This window comes from Anolis sagrei, chromosome 1, assembly GCF_037176765.1.
Source record: "Anolis sagrei isolate rAnoSag1 chromosome 1, rAnoSag1.mat, whole genome shotgun sequence".
NCBI lineage: Eukaryota > Metazoa > Chordata > Lepidosauria > Squamata > Dactyloidae > Anolis > Anolis sagrei.
Genome location: NC_090021.1, coordinates 250234663 through 250246715, shown reverse-complemented (window position 1 = coordinate 250246715; position 12053 = coordinate 250234663). Strand labels below are relative to the sequence as shown.

The window sequence follows — 12053 nt, the reverse complement described above, 5'->3', positions numbered from 1 at the left end:
TTTCAGGAAAGAAAGATTTATTAACAGATGCCTTTAAAAAAGCAACTTTTTATATAAAACAGTATTCCATACTTTTTTTTAAAGAAAATGACAGCTTTTCTTGTCAAGATAAATGGTCAGTTTATTAATTCCCCACTGCCAGTGTCAAGATTTTTGGCAATACATTTTGAAGACTGACTCACTATAACATGTCACTACAATACGCATTCATCTCAGAGTTAAGTTGCCAGAATACAAATGAAGACTCCCAGCAGTGCTGCAATTGGAATAAACCCCATATTTTGTGCGCAGTATTTAGTGCTCCATTGGCTCCTCAGGCTTTTCTGCTGTTTCCTCAGCAGGTTGAGCAGTCTTAAAAAGATAAAAAATAGGCAAGTGTTACACTTTTAAGCTTCACTGATCCCAAACTGTAAAAGAAAATCTCGTAATGAAATGCTGCAATCTTTATTCAATATAAAAGCTACAGAACTGGGTATAAGATCTAATCTTCAATTTTCCATTTTTCTTTATTCAAAGTCAAATGGTTTCATTTTTTGTCAGAATTTGTTTATTTAATTCATATGCAGTACTATTTTAACTAAATGTTTAATCTTCTAATAAAAAAATATTGAGCGGAAATTCCAGTTACCTCCAACCAAACGTTTTATTGATAAATGTGATTTTGTGATTGAAAAATCCAATGAAGTCAGTCCAGAATAGCCTGTTAGTGTTTAGTAACTGAAATGTGTTTACTAACAATTTCAGCTTCTAAACTGTGGCACCCAACATTCAAAATGTGCCGACAAATATTGGGGTATCCCTTCAGATCTGGGGGGGGGGGGAGTCTGCCATTTCCTATTGAATTATTGAACAACAGAACAGTTGTAGACACTCATTTCATCCATGTTTCAAAAACGAGGAAAGCCAATTAAGGCTAGATAAAGGACAAAACATTTGTCTGGTGCAAAAAGAGCAAAGTAAATACCAGGTGTGCTACCCTGGATAGAGCATTTGGCAGAAGAGATGCTGCCAACACAGAAGTATCTTTGCTATCATCTAATCTTTGAAGGACCTCAAATAGAAAATCAGCATCTGGCCTGATCCAGATATTAAAAAATCCAACAACAGTCAGCAGACATTTTGAATAAGAAGAGTGGCAAAGATAAAAGGAACAATGTATTCTACAAATTGTGTTTGCATTAAATTGACATACCTTTCTCTGTGGCCTTTCCTCAAGACCTTCTAGGAATGGTGCTACATCATCATCATCATATATAGTAAACTCCATATCCTTGCCAACAATCCCGATAGAAACATTCTGTTAAATTAAAATTGAGGAATCAAGTTCATTGTCTCTTGTGACTGATTGGCAAACTATCCTAACTACATGTCAGAGCTACCCCTCTGTGATCATTATTTACAAACAGGCACACACAGTCACTTAAATGTTTTCATGTGTAAAATTATGCCTGTATGTGTTCTCCACACATAATTCATCTTCAATTCTGTATGTTCTGCATTCTGGGAAACATGTTCACTAGTAACAAATATATGAATATTGTCTCCTGCTTACCACTCAGACTGAACTGAATATATTTCTGCACTGTACACAACTACTGTTAAATTATATTATTGCACTTGCCTTAGTAGTCAGATCCTGTTCAGCAGGTAGTGTCTCTCTCAAAGCACGCAGTCCATGTTTAACCAGCTCATCCAGAGAACCTGCAAAATATGTACATGTATTATCAGTTCAGAAACAGGGATACTTTCACTTTCACTTTTAGTGAAGAAATGCCACTATTTGGCATGTGAGTGATAGCTAAATGTCTAAAAATATGTTCAGCAAGAAGGCACCAAACCACACAACAAAAAAGAACAGAGAAAAAAGGGTGTATGGAAATATGAGCAAGAGAATATACTAGAATCAGAAAGAAGAGGTCAAACACTTACAGTCAGCAAACTCAGTCATACGTCGTTCCAAGTAAGTTCGAGCTGACTGGGACCTTGCACCAATAGACATAGCCTTGCAATCAAAATAATTTGCAGAAGGGCAAGTCTGGAAGATATGTGGACCCATATCCTAGCAAGACAAAAGAACAATTTCTACTAGTAGGAAAAATACCACTGGATGCCAATTACGTTTATTTCACTGTGTTCTGCACACATTCAACTATAAAGCTTATGCAGTACAGGCATATCTCAGTTTAACAATGCCTTTGGCAAAGATCATTTTTACAAAGTCTTTTAATGACAGCCCAGCCCAGGACACTCCTGTATCATTTGCAAATTTGGTAATGGTATTGCTATGGTGGACAAGGGTACAAAATGTAAAGCAGAGGACTCAACACACAGCCCTGAGGGGTCCCAGTGTTGAGAGTGAGACCTGATGAGGTAAGATTGCCTAATCTAATCCTCTGGGAACGTTGAAACAAGAAGTCCATAATCCAGGAACAGATTGAATATGACAATCCAAGATCCATGACTTTAGACACCAGTCTATGTGGGAGGATTATGTTAAATGTGGAACTAAAGTATTCAAAAAGTATCCTCACATAGTTCCTCCAACATACCAAGTGGATCAGAGCAGTGTGGAGCATGATGGGTCTGGCGTTCTCTGTCGATCTGTTGAGTCTAAATGCAAGCTGATGTTTGTCCAGCGTATGTGGAAGGCAAGAAATGATATGCCTACAGGCTAGTTTTTCAAGGCACTTCATGATGATGGAAGTGAGTGCCACTGGTCTGTAGTTCCAAAAATTACCATTAGGGAACTTATTTGGTATCAGAACAATGAAGGAGGCCTTCAAACAAGATGAAATAACAGACTGAGATAAAGACCAGTTAAAAATCTCAGTAAGAACACTGGCCAATTGGTCGGCAGTGTCTTTAAGCACCTGGCCAGAAATGCCATCCGGTCGATCCAGCGGCCTTCCTAGGATTCACAGCCTTCAAAACATGCCTTACCTCATGTTCATTCACAGTGAAGTGGGAGCTGCAACTGCCTGGCGGAATTCCAGCTACCTCTGGTGGGCTTACTTCAAAGTGAGTGAAAAAGTGATTCAATTCCTCTGCCATTGAGGCATCCTCTCAGCAGGAATGTCACTGTATTGTTGAAGGCTTTCTTGACAGTGACATTCCTGGGTTATTGTAGGTTTTTTCGGGCTGTATGGTCTCTAGACCATGGCCATACACCCCGAAAAAACCTACAACAACCCAGGAATGTCACTGTTTGGCTTACAGTTAATAATTTGTTAAATCCTCTGTCACACCTGCCTCACATTGTTACTGTGGAAATTTTCCCTGACCTTCCTCTTATACTCCATCTTGGCCTGCTGAATGCCTTTCTTGACACTTGCTCTGGCAGAACTGTATCACCAGACTTGAAAGCATTGTTTCTGTCATGCAAAAGTCACTGGACTTTCTTGGTCATCCAGGATTTCTGGATGGGATAAATCCAGATGCCTTTGCCCACAATGACATTATCTGTGCAGTATTTGATGCAGCTCAGAACAGCTGCAATATGCTTTTCCAGGTCCGGGTGATAAAATATGTCCTAGTTTCTCCTCTCAAAGCAATCCTGAAGTTGTTGGGAAGCATCTTCCAACCAAGCTTGACCTGGTAAAGAATGGGATTCTACTCTGGGTTATGGTACTGATAACCCAGATAACATGTTTACCTACAACAGGCAAGATAAACAGCTTCTTCAGTCTCTGAGCGTTTATGTGTTAGGTTGTTAACTGTTTCTATACTGTAGCACTGAATTTTTGCTGTTCGTATTTGTTGTGAACCGCTGTGAGTCGCCTTCGGGCTGAGAACAGCGGTATATAAGTAAGGTAAATAAATAATAAATAAATAATGAAGAAGAAAGCAGAAAGAAAAGAGGAAAGCAGATTAGCCTCCCTCACCAGTTATCCTGGCACATTGCGTAAGTTTTGCCAAGAAAATAAAAAACATACAAAGTGGAGACTGTTGAAAGAAAAAAAATCTTATGATACATTTTGGAAGACGCTTTGAAATGGTCGCTGGGATGTTCAAAATGTGTTTATTTGTGCAACTCCTTACTTGTTTGAAGCTGGAGAACTCTGAATAGAATATGAACACCATACCTTCCAGGTGATTTTTCTTACAAATTCAGTGAAAAACAACAAGTTACTTACATCATAGCCTGCAATGAGAAGTCCCACGCCATATGGTCTTCTGCCATATCGTTGTGTTGGTATTTGTGTTTCTTGAAGAAGCTAAGGATTATGTCTGAAATGTCTAGTTCACACATTTACATTTGGCTTATCTATGAAATATATTAATTCACTTTTTAGTCTTAGAAAGACACCTAAGGCAGCTTACAAACACACAGAATGTGAAGTAATAGTTACACTATAGTTGGAACAGCTTTTAAAAGAATCATCAGCTTAAAGTTTCAAAAACACATCAAGCTAAAACAACCACTCAGTTTCCCTGAAGAAAATATATTGAACAGTCAAGAACAAGAAGACCATTTTCCAACTGTTGAATATTATCTTAGCAATTATTCATTTTCCAAGACATCTAGCGCTCCAAAAAGGATACTACTTCCGATCAGAGATACTAGTCGAGACACTGGAAGAGGCCTGTCAAATACAAATCTAGAGTCCAGACACTCTTGACGCATGAAATTGCTGCAAAATAAATAAATGGGGGAAAGTGGGGGAGAGCAACACACATCAACTTGTTGTACATGAGCTCCCTTTTGCTTACAGCTTCAGTCTTTTGTAGCATTATTCACTAAAAATCTAGAATAACCTTGCTTGAATACAACAGAGCTCCTAACCTTCAGGATGTAGTCTCTTGTTCAATTTCCACCTCAGCCATGAAATTATTGAATGCTTTCAACCACCTTTCATACAACTATACACCGCCCTATACATGTACTGCAGGAACATGTGAGAAACTCCATGAACCACACAATTTCCATCTTGTTTATAAGTACATATTACAATTAGAAACTCTTAACCTTATACTGGACTACAGCCCTGCTGAGTAAATTTGTACTCTATCATTTGTAACTTTATTGAGCATCTAAGTACACTACTATCCCAAAATAAATAAGAACTGAAATAAGTGCTTCCCAACAAGACATTCTATATCAAGGAGCAAGGGGAACCAAATATGGGCTCACAAAATGTGACTACAGTTTGGTATTAAGTTCACATCCAATTGTAGCATTGGAACTTTTATGTCGATCTTAACATCACAGAAAATAAAATCAAATGCTAATTTACCATAGGAGTCGTGCATCAGCAGTAAGTCCAGCAATTGAAATTCCAATATGGTTGTCAACATAAAGGATTTTTTTCTGATGAGCTGCCAGTTCTGACTGTGCCCTCTAAAGGAACAAAAAATAATTGTGAGACAAATAAACATTTATGACAAGGGCAAGAACTTCTAGTTCACATTTCTCTAAATATGAATAGCATTAATTCATTGCTTATATGGACACATTAAATTACTTTACACTATGCAACAGCTGATCATATTCATTGCTTATACGGACACATTAAATTACTTTACACTACGCAACAGCTGATCATAGAGACAGATCATTCATAGAAATTGGAATTAATTTAATAGATGTGGAACCATCTTCATTCAATCAATGAATATATAGGGAGACTGGATGACATGGAATTTGTTGTTGTTGCTCTGTTTGGGATTTGTTTTTTAATATAGAAACAATGTATCTGTTGTCCCTGACTATTTCCTGGCAAATCCCCCCCCCCCCCCCCACCACCACCACCACCAAAGGTCTTTTTTTACTCAGAAGCACAATGGAACAAGAGCAGGGCTCTTTTCTTTCTTTTTCTTAAAAATAAAACTACTGTTAGAATGCATCTATAAACTATATTTGCACTATAACCCTGTAAGATTTTTAAACAAATACTATACTAAAACACTTATAGTAATGAATATAATAATATAATATAATTATAGATGTAGAATTCAACTTTAAGCCTGAAGACTAAGAATTTAGGGTTAGGGCCCTTCCAGACAGGCCCAAAAAGCCATAATGGGTTCTGGATTAACCAAACAATGCTTCAGGTTAATCCGGATTACTCCAAAGTAAACCAGGATTTTCCAATTTACTCTGGATTAAAAAAAAAAACCTCAAAAGATCCGGACCTTACTGAAAGGTCCAGATCTTTTAAGGTGTTGGGCCTATGGGGAATTGACTCTCACCACCAGCTTCCGCAGACTCTAAAGAGCCAGAGGGAGTAGTATGGCACTCTCCCGGCCCTCATTTCTCTTCTAAACTTACCAGAGGGGCCTGGTAAGTTTAGATGCATTGGAACCCTCAGAGTAAGCTTCTGAACACAGCACCTGGAACTTTTATGGACACATATTTTCAATTTTGTAAACAAAAATGTTCCCAAGTCTACTCTCAAATGTACCTTTAACGCAACCAGGACAGCATGTGTTTTGGATTTCAACCCAACAGTTGCAGAACCTTGCTTGACAGCCTCCATTGCATATTCAATCTGGTGAATTCGGCCCTATAAAACAAAAAACAGAATATTCTTCTTTAGAAAAACAAGGATGTTCTAATAACTGTGATAAAAGTGAACAAATAAATTGTTCAAATTTCCTATTTCATATTACTCTGCAGACACGCTTGGTTTCCTTGTGTGAGTTCTGATCTTGCAATCAGATTGCTTATAAACAAACACATACAGACTCAAACATGTATTTTAAATCTGAAGAGGTATATTGATCTTTATTTATTGTACCTGCCACAGTGTCCATCATTAATGTGTAGCACTCTTCACTATTACAGTGTTTTGGCTACAAACGGTACAAAACCTCTGATGTTATTTTCATAATGACAAGAAATTAAAAAGTGAATAAACCATTAGTAAAAAGCAAAATACCTGGGGACTCCAAACAGTGACGTCATTGTCATACTGGTTACGGAACTAAAAGAAAAAGATAAAAATGAGCAGTCACAACAGTTTGCTTGTCTTTTCCCATTTGCCTCTGCAACTGAAACAGATACTGTTCAGCAAAAATAGAAAAAGACTTTAAATCTCTTAAAAATGAGTTCAACAGTAAATACCTGGTACTTTAAACTATTTCTATCGCAAACATGCAATTTGTAATTGTGTAAGTTTCCTAGAAGATGTGCTGTATAAACCAAGAGTGGAGATCAAAGGAAACCATTTAAAAATGCAAGAACAATGGATAATCTTGAGAGGACATTTCATAAATAATTCGTGATCAGAAACACAATCCTCAACATAGGAATCAAAAAAGGTCCATTACTTTTTCAAATTAAGAAGGTTTCGCTTTCATTTTCAACAGGAGTGAGTTGCCTACTGGAAATATCAGATATTGAGCAACACCTAACATGAGACCTTCAAAAAGAAAGCTTATCAATATGAAGAACATTAACCTTCTTGTTCTAACTATGTTGGTTGAAAATTATATTATTGCTAATACTTGTTAGGAAAAATTCTAATTCTCTTCTAAATAACAAGTCACTATGAAATGCTCCTGCTCTTGTTTTAGATTACAGCAATTTGGTGTCTGGGATGTTCTTTGAGAGGCCAGAAATTATGTGAGATATCACTCTCCAACGCTGTTCAGAAACAATTACATTTTGTGGTAGCACTACAAGGTGTCTGAAAATGACTAATCCATCTATAGATATTTGAAACTCTGGAAGAAACCGTATTATTTGGAGAACACTGGATACAATGTAGAACAAACTGCTGAATCATGTGGTAACAAAGAAGGACGTGGGCCTTTTACAAATAATGGAGGATCATTGAATGAGATGGGGAAATTGAGGTGATGGGAAAAACCAGTGTATGACAAGAACAAACAGCAAAAAACCAGTTTCAACCCAGTAACAAATCGGAGTAAGTAATGAACTCTTGCGTTGTTCTGAAAATAAACAAAACCGGGCAGGGATTACTTTGATTAACTGAATGTTAGGGTCTCTTTCTTATTTGGCACACATCTGTGTCCTGACTAGTGTTGCCATGGGTTATATATTATAAGGAATGTCCTTTATTTGATAACCATAAATCCTCTCCCTTATAGGACAGGCTGATGTCCATTATTATAGGATGCTGCATATTGGGTGTTGTAAAGTTTTTTCCTTAGACTGTATGAGATGCCAAAAAATTCTGTATTTGGGGGTGTTGGCTCCACACACAGAGAAGTGAACCCATTATGTAATTTATGACTGCTGCCAATTTACTGATTTTACAGATAAAGATAAGGCTCTGATTACTGAAATCAATACATCTTGTTGGCATTTCAGCAGCATGCTAGCTTGTTAACAGCTACTTCTTGATTGCCAACCCTACATATCAACCATCTCTTATTGATACAGGTTGCGTATCCCTTATCTAATGTGCTTGGGACCATCAGAATTTTGGATTTTGGCATGTCTGTATTTGCATATACACACATAATGACATACCTATGTCCATCCAAGACATTCATTTTATTTTTCATACAAACCTTTTATACACATTGGCTGAAAATAATTTTATAAACAGTGTTTTGTAAAAATGTATTATTGAAGGCTTTCATGGCCAGAATCATTGGGTTGCTGTGTTTTCCGGGCTGTATGGACATGTTCCAGAAGCATTCTCTCCTGACATTTTGCCCACATCTATGGCAGGCATCCTCAGGGGTTGTGAGGTTTGTTGGAAACTAAGTAAGTGAAGTTTATATATCTGTGAAGTGTCCAGGATGGGAGAAAGAACTATTTTCTGCTGTGTCTGCAAGGCCATACAATGCTAATCAAGTTGGCCAATTGTAACATTCACACTTGCTTCAAGCAGACAAGAGTTCTTTCTTCCACCCTGACATTCCACAGATATGTAAACTCTACTTACCTAGTTTCCAACAGACCTCATGATCTCTGAGGATGCCTGCTATAGATGTGGGCAAAATGTCAGGAGAGAATGCTTCTGGAACTTGGCCATACTAGCTGGAAAACTTACAGAAACCCAATGTTTTGCATTTTTGGTGTGTGTACATGAAGCAAAGTTTGGGCAGACTGAACTATCAGAAAGCAAAGGTGTCACTATCTCAATCACCGAGGTGGAAAATTTTAGATTTTAGCAGATTTGGGATTCCCAAATAAGACACACTCAACCTGTATTCAGAAAATCAGACAATGCTATTTCCAACAGATATTGGAAATAAAATACTGAGTAACAGGGGAACTCAGAATGAGTATCCCAAAGGGACTAGAGAAGGGGGACCTTGAAAGCTCTAGAACAGTGGTTCTCAAGCTGTGGGCCCCCGGGTGTTTTGCCCTTTTACTCCTATAAATCCTAACAGCTGGTAAACTGACTGGGATTTCTGGGAGTTGTAGGCCAAAACACCTGCGGACCCACAAACTGAGAACTGCTACCCTAGAAAAGCTTTGAGAGGCAGGGGTTGAATTCACTGGGTGACCATTGCAAGCCACTCTTTCAGCCCCAGAAACTCCCATAACAGGGTTGCCTTAGAGTGCACAGTAAAATCAATTTAGTTTGACACCAGCTGAATTGCCAGGGTTCAACGCTATGGCATCTTGAAAGTTGTAGTTTGATGAGGCACCAGCACTATTTGGCAGAGAAGGCTAAATCTCTTTTTGAAACTACAATTCCCAGGATCCCACAGCACCCACCCACCCAGCCATGGCAGTGAAAGTGGCGCCGAACTGCATTCATTCTCCTTGAGACCAGCATGAGTTGGAAATGACTCCAAAGCAGGCACAGAACACCTCCATGCCCCTTTCCCGGGAAAGTCAGTCAGGGTCCCTGAAAAGGAGTTCGGAGGGGAGCCATTGGGGCGCCTCTCCCCGGGCCGCGAGGCGCCCGCCATCCCCGGGCTGTGCTGACTCACTCCGACCGGGCCTTAAAGCGGGGAAGGCGGCCTCCCCGCACTCCTGCAAACCGGACTCGTTTCCGCCTCGCAGCTACAACCCCCGACCGAACGCCCCCTCCGTCTCTCCTCTCACCATGGCGACGGGACCCGGGCGAGCAGCAAACCGGCCAGGAGGTCTTTCCAGAAATGGGATGAAGAACTCGGCAAGCGCTCGATTTGGGCTTGGGCACTTCCTTCCGGCCCGGCCCAGGAAGAACAGTCGATCTCCTAATCTCAGATGAGAGCGCGCCTCTCGCGGACGACAACTCTCCCTCTTCAGCAATCAGCGGCGGCTCAGCAGCGACCCAGTGCGCATGCGCCACTTGGAGCGCTCCTTTCTGAATGTCTAGGAGGCCAGGCCGATAGACCAGGGGTCCTCAAACTTTTTAAACAGAGGGCCAGGTCACAGTCCCTCAAATTGTTGGAGGGCCAGAGTATAATTTGAAAAAAGCATGAATGAATTCTTATGCACACTGCACATATCTTATGTGAAGTGCAAAAAACATTTAAAAACAATACAATAATTAAAATGAAGAACAATCTTAACAAATATAAACTTATTAGTATTTCAATAGGAAGTGTGGGCCTGCTATTGGCTGATGAGATAAGATTGTTATTGTTGTTGTGTGCTTTTCAAGTCATTTCAGACTTAGGTTGACCCTGAGCGAGGGCCAGGTAAATGACCTTGGAGGGCCGTATCCAGCCCTCGGGCCTTAGTTTGAGGACCCCTGCAATAGACCTTTGCTCCCCTCTTCCTCACAGGAGGCGTGCTAGAGTGCAGCGCCTCAAACGGCGCATGCGCATGTTTTTTTTCGTGTCTGGAGTGACTTGAGAAACTGCAAGTCGCTTCTTGTGTGAGAGAATTGGCCGTCTGCAAGGACGTTGTCCAGGGGACGCCCGGATGCACACTAAATCGCGGCTGGTGATGGAAGTATGATAGCTGGGTGCAGAAGCTCCGAGTGTTACGCACATTCCTCAACGGGGGTTGTGAATAAGGGAAGGGGAGAGCGGCACATTGAGGGCAGGAATATACTTCGTAGTTGCATTTGGTGGAAGGATAGAAAGGAGGGGAGGGTTAGGATAAGGTTTAAGGTAATATGCAGATGATACCACTTTGATGGTCGAAAGCGAGGAGAAGCTGAGGAGTCAAGGTGAAAGAAGAAAGTGCAAAAGCTGGGTTGCAGCTAAACATCTAAAAAACAGAGATTATGGCAACCAGACTGATTGATAACTGGCAAATAGAGGGGAAAAACTTGGAGGCAGTGACAGACTTTGTATTTCTAGATGAAAAGATTACTGCAGACGCAGACTGCAGCCAGGAAATCAGGAGACACTTCTTGGGAAGAGAGCAATGACCAATCTCAATAAAATAGTGAAGAGTAGAGACATCACACTGGTAACAAAGATCTGCATAGTAAAAGCAATGGTATTCCCCGTAGTCACCTACAGATGTGAGAGCTGGACCATAGGGAAGGCTGAGTGAAGGAAGATAGATGCTTTCGAAAAAAAATAGTAAAAGCAATGGTATTCCCCGTAGTCACCTACGGATGTGAGAGCTGGACCATAGGGAAGGCTGAGTGAAGGAAGATAGATGCTTTCGAACTGTGGTGTTGGAGGAAAGTTCTGAGAGTTCCTTGGACCGCAAGAAGATCCAACCAGCCCATACTTCAGGAAATAAAGCCCGACTGCTCACTGGAGGGAAGGATATTGGAGGCCAAGATGGAGTATTTTGGCCACATCATGAGGAGACAGGAAAGCTTGGAGAAGACAATTATGCTGGGGAAAATGGAAGGAAAAAGGAAGAGGGACCGACCAAGGGCAAGATGGATGGATGGTATCCTTGAAGTGACTGGACTGACCTTGAAGGAGCTGGGGGTGGTGACGGCCAACAGGGAGCTCTGGCGTGGGCAGGTCCATGAGGTCACGAAGAGTCGGAAAAGACTGAACGAATGAACAACAACAACAAAGGGTTAGAATTAGGGTTAGGATAAGTGTTAGGATTACGGTTTGGGTTAGGGGTTAGGGTTTTACCATTAAAGAACTCTTACATGCCTTCTATAATATCTGTGTTCCGTTCTGCGTTGTGCAAACAGCGCTCCCAAAGGAGCAATGCTCAGAGCTTCTGGACCCAGCTATCATCCTATTATCTAGCTGGTTAATAGCAGGGAAGCATG

General features: G+C 40.3%; 1 protein-coding gene across 1 annotated transcript; it reads right to left on the bottom strand.

The window, feature by feature from the left end:
• Window positions 1-10097, bottom strand: PSMA1 (proteasome 20S subunit alpha 1). Its single transcript, XM_060767498.2, has 10 exons — window positions 9974-10097; window positions 6879-6923; window positions 6402-6503; window positions 5235-5338; window positions 4543-4631; window positions 4134-4204; window positions 1930-2059; window positions 1622-1701; window positions 1193-1297; window positions 1-351 (listed from the first exon to the last, which is right to left on the bottom strand). The coding sequence occupies exons 1-10, from the start codon at window positions 9974-9976 to the stop codon at window positions 295-297; spliced, it is 786 nt and encodes a 261-aa protein (XP_060623481.1). The 5' UTR covers window positions 9977-10097; the 3' UTR covers window positions 1-294.
• Between the last annotated feature and the right edge of the window lie 1956 nt (window positions 10098-12053).